Here is a 14,035-nt window from a genome sequence, read left to right on the forward strand (position 1 = left end):
TCCTCGAGTTGAACTTTCAATTCCATTGTTGGTTAGAGTTTGATTTTTTTAATATATTTTTAGAAAAGAGTTAGCATCTAATGTTAAATAAAATACTTAACTAATGTAAGATCGCTTGATTAAGTACAGGTGGTCCAGTTCCAATGGATGTTTACCAAAGGATCAAAAAACTTGAAGATAGAATTCTTCATTTGGAAGGTCTTTCTCCAGAATATTTTCAACATGTGGTAGGTTTTTTACTAACCTGTGTGTTCTTAAATCAGACATTTTTTAAAAAGTTAAATACAGGGTTGAAAAGGGTTGGAAAGTGTTACCTCTTTTCTCCATTTCCCTTATTTTCCCTCAGTGAAATTATCTATTTTCCAGTATAAACTTTAAAAGATTCTGCATTTAATGTCTCAGGAACATCTGAATAAGTGAAAATAACCAAACATTTCTATTGTTCATTTGGTCTGTCATCTTTGCTCTTAAATTTAAGTCAGAATTTTTTTTTAAGTTAATTATTAAACTGCTTGAAGCACCATGTAATTTAAAGCGGTGCCAAAAATATATTATTAATTAATGTGTGGGGAAGTGGCTTTTGTTAATCAACTTTGCTTCTGTTGTTCATGGGAAATCTTTATGATTGTCCTGCTATGGTTAACATTATATAATTATTTCAAAATCAAGCTAATTGGCATTGGTTTATGTTTGTAATACGTATTGAGATACAGTGGATAAACTTAGTTTTGCAAACCTATGCAGATCATTCAAAACACAAATCCTTTAAAGTAGTACAAAGGAAAAGTAATGACAGTGCAGAATATAGTGTTACAATTATAGAGAAAGTGCAGTTCAGGTAAACAATCATGTGTAATGGCTGTGATGAGGTAGCTGGTGAGGACAAGAGTTCATCTTTAACGTTACAAGAGGGCTATTTAAGAGTTTTCTAATACGATGATAGAAACAATCCTTGAGTCTGGTGCTGCATGTGTTCAAGCTTTTATATCTTCTATCTTTTGGAAGTAAGGAGAAAAGAGAATGTCTGGAGTGGGAGGTGTCTTTGATTATGCTGGCTACTTCTCTGCAGCAGCGAGAAGTGTAGACAGAGTCCATGGAGGAATTGGTTTTACTGATGGACTGAGCTGTTTCCACAGCTCTGCAATTTCTTGCAGTCTTAAGCAACACAGTTGCCATACAAAACTGATGTATCGGGATTGGATGTTTTCATTTCTGCGTCTTTAGAAGTTGGTGAGGGTCACTGGAGGCATGCCGAATTTTCCTTAGCCTTCTGAGGAAGCAGAGGCACTGGTGTCCACTGCCATTGTTAAAGCTGACCCAACTGTCTATTTACCACATCAGGAATTAGAACTCCTAGATACATTTGCAGATTAAAAACTTTGTTCATAACAGAATTGAAGCATTTGGCTGCGGCCTTCTCAACAATATGCCATCTTTAATTCATGTTTACACATTTCCTTCATGTTCCTGAGTCCATTTTAAGATGGCTCCTAGTACTTATTGTAATTAATATAATTCATTTCATTCTTCTGTCCATTAAACAGTTAGCAAACTCCATCAGAAAATTGCCCATAATCCCCTCTGCTCTAATCTTGCTGCATATCTATATATATAGTACTTTAATAATAGCCTTCTGATAGTTCATGTACTAGTTCACCCTTGTCTGTTTTTGCTAGTTATACTCCTTTGTTTTGAAACAAATAATCTTTTATTTGTCAAACGTGATTTCCCTTTTAGAATTTAATGTGTAATATTATTATTTTCTAAGAGCCCTGTTATCATTCCCTTAATAACTTACAGTATTTTCCCTGTAAAGGAAATGAGATTATCCTTTTCATTTTTGTTTTGAACTTGATGATGCTGTGATACTGTGCTGGAAATGGTGTCTTGTGAAAGCATGCTTTGTTCTGGAACAAGATCTAGCACTGCATCCTTCCTCACTGATTAAGAGAAATCTCGTAGATACAGCTTAGTAATCTTCCCCTGGTATTAATATTTATGAAGAAATAATATGGTCATTTAAGAATTGAAAGTAAACTGAGCATTTAGTTCAGCTAACTTTTTATGGGGCTTGACTTCTGGTGTCATTCTGATATATCTGGTTACTTTTATCTATAAGATTTTCTTGGCAAATTACTGGAGTGGGTTGCCATTTCCTTCTCCAGTGGACCATATTTAGTCTGATCTCTCTGTCAAGACCTGTCCATCTTGAGTAGCTCTACATGGTGTAGCTCAGAGCACCAGCCACTGAGGTACACAAGCCCCTTCACCACGAGAAGGTAACAGTATTTCCAATTGTGATGTATGATTGAGAGAGCTGGACTGTTAGTAAGGCTGAACACAAAAGAATCAGCTCCTTGGAACTTGGATGTTGGAGGAAAGTATTCATTAGACAGGAAGAAGATCCAGCAAGTCAGTACTTGAAGGAATACAGCCAGACTGCCCACTAGGAGGTTTGCTGATGAGACAAAAGCTCAAATATTTTGGCCACATCATAAGAAAACAGGATTCCTTGGAGAAGACTCTCATGTTAGGTAAAACAGAAGGTAAGAGACGAAGAGGACAACAGAGGCTACGATGGATGGATAATGATACTCAGACAATGCATGTGACCTTGGAGGATTTTAGAGAGGCTGTTTCCAACAGGAAGGCTTGGTGTGCAGGAGGCCATGTAGTCACGAAGATTCGGACTCGACTTAACGACTGAACAACAAAGCTTTTTGTGCTTTCTGCTTTGTGAATTGTGGCTTTGAAAGAAATGTAAAAAATTAGGTTGATTTTTTTGACTATCAAGTAAACACAACAGATTTTTAACTGGTTCAGATATTCCCTTAATCAGTTATTTGAACCAGTCACAGTTAATACGGTGTGTGTATAGTTGTGAAGTGTCATGTTACTATTGGTAACTATATAGAGAATCTTTTGCTAGCATTTCACAAGATCCTTATAAACTATGCTTAGAGATTTATGGAACTTATTGTGTAATAGAGATGTTTAGTTTCCTTTTGTGCAAATTGAAAATTTTTAATAGGAAGTTTTATGACTCGAATTAATGTTAATTTATTACCAATCACTGTAATTAAGCTTTTTGTGTTTTCCTAATGAAACTAAATTTAAACAAACTTTCTCCTCTTTAGAATCTTCCAAATAAAAGGCGTAAAGTTCAAGAAACAGTGCAGGTATTTTGTTTTTTGTTTTAGCATATTCATTAACTTGTGCAGTGTATATAGATTATATTTGTATATCTGTGTTACTTCCTACTTTAGGGATCTTCAGTTTCTCTCTCCATTAGTTACTTCTCCCTCCTCAATCTTTTGGCAGTCCAGTTGGGGCTAACCTTGACTTCATTGGCTATATTTAACTGGTGCATTTTTATAATGCCTAGTCTGCAATCTCTTCTATTACTTGTGCTAGTTAATGCTAACTTTACTTGCTATCGTGTGTGAATGCACATAAAATGCTGTAATTAGCAGAACGGTGTGCTGAGGTTAAATTTGGGTTTTTAAATTAGAGAAAGGATGGGATCTTCATTATCCAAATATGATATGCAAGATGGTTTACTGTATCTAGAAACACATAGTTAAATATTGGGACACTTGCCACTTGCCGCTGTATAAAGTTTGGTTTGCTACACAGATTATGTAGGAAATACTTGGAATTCACATTATATAAAGAGTTGTCTGGTACTATTGTTGTGCTATTTTTCCCTGGAAAAAATTTTGTTCTATCAGACGGTTTCCAAATGAGAAGGTTAATTATTGTGGAGTGTCTGAACTATTAGCCTTGCTTTTTCATGTACAATAAGCCACCTGGCACATCATATTTCAATGTATTGCTCATTTAAATACTTCAAATGGTTTATGTTTCAGGGCTACAGCCTAATAGAAATTGACGAGAAGATTAATGCATTGAAGGCTGTGCTACTGCAGAAAGCAAGTGGCCAAGCTCAGTCAATGAAAGCAAACAAGATGTCTACTTAAGGTCAATTTTATTGTTTTAGATTCAATGTGATGCCTTTTTATTGTGTTTATTTCAGAAAATAGCTTGCCTATTAAACTGTATTAAATTATTTTGTACAAAGTATTATATAGAAACATGACTGTTGATACTAAGTCGCTTTAATGATAAAAAGATCAAATCAGAACCAAATGATTTGAATAGAGCACATTTTAGGTATCCAGTGTTCATGTAAATATTTGTGTTAATTTTATGTAGAATGTTGGTACAATAAAAGTTTGTTTTTATTCTGTGCAGGTTGCATTGAATATATAATCCGTTCCTTGCGTAATTTCTGAACATAAATGTTCAGAATAACACTGATTGCTAGGAAATTGTGAACCTATGTTTTTGGCTGTGTGTTTCAGAGTAGGTAATAGTGAACTGCATTCTTGAGTTTGGTTCAAATGATAAGTAACTTGGCTCTAAATGAACCACATTAGAACCAGTTGTTCAGATTGTTCTGTGTAACACTATCCACCCAAGATATCTTATGTAAAGGAGTTGGCCTTGCACTGAGAAAGCATCTCAAGTACAATGAACATTATAACACAGTACAGACCCTTTGGTCTACGATGTCGTGTGATCTTTTAAACTACTCTAAGGTCATTCTAACCCTTCCCTCCTACATAGTCCTCCATTTTTCTATCATCCATGTGTTTAAGAGTTTTTTAAATAGTCCTATTGTACCTACCTCTACCTCTGCCACCACCACTGGCATGTCATTCCACGCATCTACCACTCTCTGTGAGGGGGAAAAAAATTATCTCTGACATTCCTCTATACTTTCCTCTAATCACCTTAAAAATATGCCCCCTTGTATTTGCCATTTCCATCTTTGATGGCTGTCCACTCAATTTATAACTCTTATCTTGTACACTTCTATCAAGTCATCTCTCTCACTCCTTCGCATCAAACAGAAAAAACATTGCTCACTCAACCTAACCTCATAAGACACTCTAATCCAGGCAGCACCTTGGTAAATCTCCTCTGCACCCTCTTTAAAGATTCCACATCTTTGGTGCTTGCTTTGTGTAGACTTTGAAGTTGGTGAGGGGCAAAGCTGGTTCATTGACCAAATACAATTGCAGATGCACACTGGTATTGTGATGTGGGATCATACTTTTGGAAAGAATTTGCAACATACATGTATTCTGCATTCATACTGATTCTGAGCCCAGTCATGTTATTAGAGCAAAACATGCACAGCCCTGGTGGAGCTCAGCATGTCATGTAGCATCTATGGAGGGGAATAAACAGTGGACACTTCAGGTCAAGACCCTTCATCAAGAGTACAAAGGAAGGGGGAAGAAGCCAAAATAAGAAGGGGAAGGAGTACAAGCTTGCTGGGTGATAAATGAAACAGGGTAAGATGGGTTGGTTGGGGAGGGGTGGATGATGTCATAAGCTGAGAGGAGATAAAGTGAAAGAGGTAAAGTGCTGAAGAAGGAAGAATATTACCACTAATCACATCTTTGCCTCCTTTCCCCACCTGGTTTCCGTAGTGATTACTCTCTAATGACAACCTTGTCCACTTGTTCTGCCCAATTGATTTCCCTCCTGGCACTTACCCCTGCAATCCAGACAAGTGGTATGCCTGGCCTACACCACCTTACTCACCATTATCCAGAACTTCAAAAAGTCTTTCTAGATGAGGCGAAACTTCACGTGCAAGTCTGTCAGGGTCATCTATTTTATCTGATGCTTCTGGTGTTTCCTCCTCGACATCGGTGCGACTTGATGCAGATTGGGGGACCACTTGCTGAGCACCTTCACTCTGTCTGTCAAAAAATGTTGGATTCCCTGTGGCCACCAATTTCAATTAGACTTCTCTTTCCCATTTCGGCATATCAGTTCATAGCCTCCTGTACTGCCACAATGAGGCCACATTCAGGTTAGAGGAGTAACACCTCATTCCATCTGGGTAGCCTCAAACCAGATGGTGTGAACATTGATTTCTCTCCCCTCCCCCCCCTTCTTCCATTCCCTGTTTTGGTACCCTCTCACTCTTTCTTACCTGCCCATCACCTCCCCCTGGTGCCCCTCCTTCTCCCCTTTCTTCAGTGGTTCTTGGTCCTCTCCTATCAAATACCTTCTTCAGTCCTTTAGTTCTTCCATATATCACCTCCCAACTTCTTCGTTCCCCCCACCCCCTACCCATCCACCCCTCCTCATCTGGTTTCACCTATCACTTGCTAGTTTGTACTCCTCCTCCCCCGATTATTATGGTTTCTTTCCTCCTTTCTCTGCAATTCTGATGACTGGTGAATCAATGAGGCCTGGAGATCAGGGCCCTGTCATCAGCTGTTCTGGGGTTCATTATGAAAGATCAAGGTTCACAGATTGATCAGAAGTCCAGAAGTCAAAGCCCAATGGCTGAAGCTTGGAGGCTGGAGGCCCGGCAGTTTGTTCTGAGGTTGAAGGTGTGTTGAATGGGTGTGTGGGAAGGAGGAAAGGGGCTTGTTTTGCTGTTTTATTGCTTCTTGCATTCTGCCAAGTAGTGAGCATATATGTTGGCTTGAGAACGAGAGGCAACTTTTGCAGGTTGCCCCCAGCACGTGCTTGGGTTGTGTTGGTTGTAACTGCAAACGATGCATTTCACTGTTTGCTTCAATGTACATTTGATAAATAAATAAATGAATCTGAATCTAATGAAGGTTCTTGACCTGATACATTGGCTGTTTATTTGTCCCCATTTATGTTGCCTGACTTACTTAGTTCATCCACCACTTTATGTGTTCTTCAAGATTTCCAGTGTCTGCAGCGTCTCTTGTGTTTATATTGTCAGGAAATGGAGGAAAGAAAAGCTATTTGTCACATCCGGTGCTCCTGGTGTGGCCTCCTGTATATATGTGGGACTTGATGTAAATTGGGAGATAGCTTCGCCGAGCACCTACACTCCGTCCGCCAGAAGAAGCAGGGTCTCCCGGTGACCCCCCATTTTAATTCCACTTCCCATTCCCATTCCGACATGTTGGTTCATGGCCTCCTCTTATCTCACGATGAGGCCACACTCAGGTTGGAGGAGCAGTACCTTGTATTTCTCTTGGTAGCTTCCAACCTGATGGCATGATCATCAATTTCTCGAACTTCCGGTAATGGAACTCCTTCGCCATTTGCCATTCCCTTTTCCCTCTCTCACCTTATCTCCCCCTTTTCTTTCTTCCATTGCTTTCTGACCTCTCCTATCAGATTCCTCCTCCAGCCCTGTACCTTTTCTACCAATCAACTTCCAAGCTCGTTACTTCACCCCTCTCCCCCTCCATTTCATCTATTGCCATTTGTGTCTTACCCCTCTCCCCCCCCCACCCCCAATCTTCTAACTCCTGACTCCTCATCTTTTTTTCTTCAGTCCTGGTGAAGGTCACGGCCTGAAAGATGACAATACTCTTTTCCAGAGATACTGCCTGGCCTGGCCTGTGAGTTTCTCCAGCGTTCTGTGTGTTGCTTGGATTTCCAGCATCTGCAGATTTTGTATTACTTGTGGCTGGAAACCTGTAGAACAATCCTTATTAAAACAAAGTTAATTGGACATTATATATTAATCACCTGATTACTATTAAGGTATATTATAATTCTTTTGCACTAATTTAATGAGTAAATATTTGTTTTGTATTTGTCGAGCAAATGTTTTCTATCCACTTCAATAAGCTGCTTAAATTGAATGAAATAAAACAGGAATGGTGTATTTTCTGTATCATTTAATATGTTCTATGGGTATTGCTTCTTGCCACTAAAAGCCAATCCCTTTTGCCCAATGGGATGCATCTTTGGGCATCTAATGGAGAAAATAAACAGTGCACACAATCTGTCTGTAAAAGATGATTTACGGATAGTGCTTATCTGAGAAATATTCAGGTTAAAGTATCACAGTTTTTCACCATTTCTGCAGATAAATCACTTTGGTATTTGGATCAATCATGAAAAATCCATTTACTATCACGAAGTGCCTACAGTCTTCTATCAACATTTAAATGAAGTCTGACTTTGAAGTTGGCTTGGTGCCCAAGCTGACAAAAAGCTTTTGATTTTTTTTTCCCTCTCTTCATTTGGAGTATATTGAATTTCTTGGCTTTTTTTTTGCTAGTAGATGTAATAAGATACAAAATCATTATTACCATCGATTGGTACTGCCCCCACTTGATGTATATAACGGTGTCGTACTTCTTTTCTGATTCCACTCCATGAAAAATACGTTAGTTAGAAGGTAGATGCTCGGATTATTAATAACCTTTAGTTTAAGAAAAACAGTTTTTTAAGAAGTGTTTGAAGTAGGTGTCAACCAAAGTAGTAAAAAATTGAATAGAGAAATGGTTACTCTCAAAATCCTGCAAGACAGACGAAACATGATTATTTGTGTTTATAGTTTGTCCCTTCCACCATACTTAAATATATCATCAAAGGATAAATATAGGCCCATTAATTTCTACCCCTGCAGGAGAGCACCTCATTTTCAGAGACAGTGAAGTAATTTAGTGAGCGTATTAGGATAGCAATTAGAAGGTACGGGCATACAGGCATCTCTTAATGAACTATTAGAGTGGTTAGCCATGGTTCAGATAGCTGTACTCTTGTGTTTGTAAGGTGTGGGACGAAGGTTCAAGCTGAGTGCTTGACTGCTAAGCTCAAGCTGCAGTGCACTGCTCTGTGAGTAGTGACTTCTCTTTAGCCTGGTTAAACAACTATAAACCAGAGTCTGGTCATATTTTTTTTCTATTTCAAAGAAAATCAGGAACTTCTTGCTGGTGTGCTGGAAAATAATTCCTCAATGATAAATGATAAAATGTGATTGTTACTATGTTCATCATAATTTTTTGCAGCTTTTTTTTTATTGGAACAGGGACACCTAAAAAGTACGTAATTAATTCTAAAGTACCTTAGCATGGCCTGAAGCTGTAAGATGAATATATTTCTTTCAAAGACTTTTTCTCTAGGATTGAGAAATTAATTTACCAGTGCATTTGACTTTATTCATCAGAATTGACAGAATGAGGGAAAAGACAGCAATCTAAGAAAAATGAAAAAATTGAACAAAAATGTTATTATTTTATACATAAGGAATATACTGTGTGTGTATGTGTGTATTTATATATATTATAAGTTTATGGAGCTAGAAAAAACCTATGAGTTTAGTAACAGACCTTATCATTCAAAAAGTAGCTGCAAACAATCTCTGAAAAGTGTTCAGTTGGTAAGTTTGAGCTATAGTTGTGGAAGTGTCTGCAGCAGCTGTGTTATATGGATGGAGGTAAACATTATCTTCAGGGATCTCAAACTAAATGAAAAAGCAAAGTATGGATTTATTTAAGATCTGAATAAAAATAATGTTATACTGTGAAATATTTCTAAGTTGCATGAAATGAAATAACTATATGAAGTGTTAACAATCTCACCAGATTTTACTTGGCAGCTTTTATTTTCATTTTAAGAATAGTAAAGTGATTAACTGGTGCTTACAATTCAACAACTTTGGTTAATTTGCACACTCCATTTCTTAAATAACTCCCACATGTAGGAGCCCTATGAAATGATTAGTTTACCCCACAATGCATTGCACAACGTGGCCAAGCAAAAGAAATAGTGAACAAAGCATTAGTGAATGAGGCAGGTTAAGCATGAGACTTGCAAACAAAGTGGAAAAATTGTCCACAGAGAATGTGACAGTTAGCAACTATAGTGTGCTCTGGTAAAGCAAGCCATGGTCTCCTAGACATTGTCGGCTGCTCTATCTTACACGTTGTCTGTCAAAATAGAGCCTTGAAGAAGTAGGAGGAAAGAGAAAGAAAGCCAACCTGACTGTATGAAGGAAGTTTCCTGAACTTACCGGAAAGCCCTGTTAATTTGTGTTCAGACAAGGTCCAATAGCTCATGCCTAAAATATATATGCATATCCATATAGGAGTATTTTACATGAATGTTAATTTACAGAATATATTTCACTATCATTTCTCAGATTTTTGAGGTATTTGCAGTCAAAATACTACTGTATCCTGATACTTTGTGCACACAGTTCAGTTATTTTTAAGTAAGGGGGACTTTGCAGAATTCAGCCTTTAGCAATGAAGTGATAGGGCATTCTGGCTGGAGTGAGCTGGCTAAAGACAATTGGTTTCTGTGTGAAGAGTATTTAGTGTTTGGTTGTTACTAAAATAAGAATATGTGCAATTAGACAAAACCTATGACATGGCAGTGGTTATTGTTCAGGAGAGAGAAGGTGGTAGAATGGAATAAATTAAAAGAATTTGTCAGATATTCACTGACCTATAGAACATCAGTGTGTACAAACTCTATTAATGTGCCCAACATAACACTGTGGTCTGAAATCCTGTTGAAGTCAATATATTGATTAAGTAGAATTTAGGTAGTTACAGAGTCTGCCTTGCCATATTGTTTAACTGACAAACTAACATCAATTTCAAAGTAATTAAAAGAAAACCTGTTGAACAAAGGGAGAACTTTGCCGGTGATTTAGCACCGATAATTACCTCAAACCTCAGGTTTACGATTGTCAGAAGCAAAATGGAATTCGTTTTTCATGCTCACTCACTGAAATCAGTAAACCATTTTGGGTATTATTTTGTCAGATTCAGAAGGGAACTACAAGTAAACTGCTTCCTACAAAGTGTTAGTTCACTGGAGAGGGATTAATGTGAACGCCCATGAAGCCTGGGCTCAGAGTCCTGGGAAAACGGCAGAGCTGCCTGAGATGTTGTGGTCTCGTGCCTGGAACCAAGATTACCAAAGTTTCATTCACATTTTACTGTAAAAGCAGCAGAAGCTGTGTGGATGTGGCTGTGTGACTATGAATCCATAGTATAGCTCAAGCATCTTAAGATGAGCAGTAGGCAATGATACCACCATGAAGGAGTATTGCGGATACTACAGCTGCAGACTACAGATAAGGTTTGAATTCACCCAATGTACCAACTGTCTCTAGGCTACATTCAAAGTTCCTGGGACCAATCATATGCTGGTCTGGACCAAAGACCAATAGCCTGGTACCAGTGACCAAATTAAATCAATCACTGTTGAGATTGTTTCCCATACCACCTAAGGTTTTCCATTCCAAGATTCAGCTCTTGTTACCAACAGAGATGTGCACATAATCTTGGAGAATGCTAGGATGAAGCTCTGGCTCTAAAGTACAGTATTAGTGAGCATGAACTAAGAAATATGTCCTTCAAAGAAAGTAGGGAATATTCATAATCTGAGGACAAGGAGAAAGATATGAATAGCTAGGCAATTGATAAAAACACTTGGATTTTATACATAGTTTTTCAAATGGCCTTGGGTATTGGCGTGAGTATTAAAAATAGTGACCCACACTTGGAAGGCTGCATGGCTTTCAAGAGATGGTCAACTTTCGGAAATGAATAGCTGACAGATCCCATACCTTTTTTATTTTTGACTTATTTCATATCATGTAGTGACCACATTTCCAGCCCTTTAAGCCTTTGCTGCTTTTTGAAATCTTATGTCATACATGGGTTTGTTATGGCTTTTCCCAAAATAGAGAAAAGTTAAATATTAAAGTGCTAATGTCCTTAACTAACACTGACTATGCAATGAACTCACCCCTTCCTTTCTTATAAGTTCTCTTGAGTATATTGCCTAACACCACCACCTTCCAGCTATAAAACCACAGGTGGCCTATATACTTCATTTTCTTTATAATGTTTTCACGAAGTTTTAAGTTTAATTTGTACTATTAGGCCTCCAAAATAGGGAATGCATACCTACTGAATGATCATCATAAGATTGGTCGAGTGACTGTTGCTGCTCTTAGCATTATTAGTTACAGTTAATGGAAACTTGACTCATGATTTCCAGAATGTCTGCAAAACAGTAAGGACCAAAAAGCAATATATTGAGATATGGAAGAGTAACTTAGTGTATCACATTAGCTACAAGAAATAGGCAAAAATTTAAGCAGCTTAAAAGTATTTCCATTCTGTTAGGAATGCTCATTATTTGGTAGAGTAAAAAGAATGCTTGAACTTCACCTTTAAATAACCCTTTTATTACCAAGGCTGTAGTCATAAGTGTTAAATAATTTGTCATTTAACAATCTACAATTTCCCAATTTCTTTTTGCGTTTTGTAGCTATTAACTGCTATTCATTCAACATAGGTTAGTGGCCTCATTTTTCATCAGTGAGATCCCCCCTGGTTCTGACAAGATGTCTCACTGACTGGTCATTCTCAGTCAGCATCTATTTATAGAAAAATGTCAAATAAGAATGTTCCCACATTTGTGATTTGAACAATACCTGACATTGCAGAAACTAACAATTAACAAAAGAAAGTGAATGGTCTTTGCCTGCTTTAGAACATTAGATTCTGACACATTCATGGTGGCCTGGTTTTGCTGATTGTTAAAGCTCAGGAATATAAAAAGACCACCTATTGAGCAAAAGATTTTCATTATTTAACTGCTACAATTTCATGAAAAGAAGTCCTTTACAAGATAAAAATGATTTATTTTCTTTATTTAACTTGTTAAGCTCTTAATGTCTTTTGCAGCTTTCAGCATGGCATCCATTCCTGCATCATTATGGGCAATGAATAAAGAGCATGTAAGTCTCATTGGATGCTCTTCACTCTACTACTTAGGCTTTGCAGGTTTATGATTTGGAATTACAGAGTTTACGATAGTAATGAGAGGTCTACATCAGTTGGATTGTTGTGAATTTGTTTCACAGATCTTTTGAAAAGATCTGTGACAGTTCTGTTTCAGACACAGTTTCTCAGAATTATTTTGATTGTATTTTTTGTTATTTCAGAGCTTGAACTTCAAATTGCTCATTAGTGGATTTAATTTTAAGTACAAAGTTACAAAACTAATTTCATGAGCCAGTAAAAAAAAACAGATGTGTTTTTGATACAGTCATCACTAAAATATTGTTGAAAGATGGATATCCGGCACCTACTTCATTCTTGAACAAAATTATGTTAATATTGTACTGAAACTTTATAAAGAGCCTTTTTAGTGATGTATGTTGCCTCAGTGCTCAGAGAGTTAACCTTGAACTCTTGCTGTTTTATTGCATATTGGTCTGTGCTTCTGAGCAGCAGGAACAGATTCAAGCAATTACAATCAAGTCAGGGCACATACCACGGCACAGTAGTGTGATCATGATGAGGATACTGATGAGACACTCATCGAACCACATTAGCCACACTGCGTCATAAAAATGATGCATTAGCCGTCCTGAATCTTCATTCTTTTGTGTTTACCACTTTCACAAGACCGTCTTTGATTTGTAGGCAAGTTTCAGTTCAAACAGCAGCCAGCTCCGAGTAGCTCTGCTAGGTTTAAGTTGCAGATCATGTTTGTACTCAAGTGTCCAGTTTAGAGAATACTTGTCACTGTCACAGCAATAAGCACAAGAAGTGACTGTTGAGAGTGGGAGACTGGAGTAATCTATGAAATTTTACCCTTGCTAGTCTCGAACACTGTGCCCCCTTCTGCTGTTCTATTCACATCTATACTTAGCCTGAGAGATGTGAAGTGCAACTAAGGATTATTTTAGCCATTTTATTGTACCAAGAATGAAAGTGCCAACTGCAAATAGCTTACATATTTCCCTCTAAATATCTCCTAGAGAATCAAATTGATAACTACTGACAAATATTAATTAAGTGCCCACTGAGTGACTTCTTTTTCTCCCTCAAGACTACTGAACTACTGAAATTCACACTTGATGTCTTGAGTTGTCAAGCACCTTCTTTGTTATTTATTACTCGCGCATACGATGGGCGATAGGTCATTGTGGGGCTTGTTGCTCACATAAAAAGTGTTGCGAGGACATTCATTATTTTCCAATTATATTAAAAAAGAGTATCATCCCCTAAATAGTGGGATTTCAATAGACATTATAAAGTGGCTAACACAACATAAATAAACAGTAATTACAAATTTGGTCAGTAATCAGACTCTTTCAAACCCTGGACCAAAGCTCTAGTATATCATTTTAATAGAGGTAATGCATGATAAAACTGCAGTATTTATTCAAGGTATCCAACCTTGTCACCTCAGA

General features: G+C 37.5%; 1 protein-coding gene across 7 annotated transcripts in view; it reads left to right on the forward strand.

Moving 5' to 3' along the window:
- mbip (MAP3K12 binding inhibitory protein 1) overlaps nt 1-14,035 on the forward strand; it is a 42,448-nt gene that overhangs the window by 14,082 nt on the left and 14,331 nt on the right. For 5 of the 7 annotated variants that reach the window (XR_011887127.1, XR_011887120.1, XR_011887125.1 and 2 more), the window contains 3 exons: nt 130-227; nt 3,138-3,179; nt 3,870-3,981. Coding sequence is in view for 2 of the 7 variants with exons in the window: in XM_072267582.1 (XP_072123683.1) it covers nt 130-227; nt 3,138-3,179; nt 3,870-3,980 (251 nt within the window). In the remaining 5 variants the exon portion in view is untranslated. Of the gene's footprint in view, nt 1-129; nt 228-3,137; nt 3,180-3,869; nt 4,250-12,518; nt 12,572-14,035 lie in introns of those variants that run through there. The other 2 variants (XR_011887123.1, XM_072267574.1) reach the window with 2 other exon arrangements.

The sequence above is a fragment of the Mobula birostris genome, chromosome 1, assembly GCF_030028105.1.
Source record: "Mobula birostris isolate sMobBir1 chromosome 1, sMobBir1.hap1, whole genome shotgun sequence".
In the NCBI taxonomy this organism is placed as follows: Eukaryota; Metazoa; Chordata; class Chondrichthyes; order Myliobatiformes; family Myliobatidae; genus Mobula; species Mobula birostris.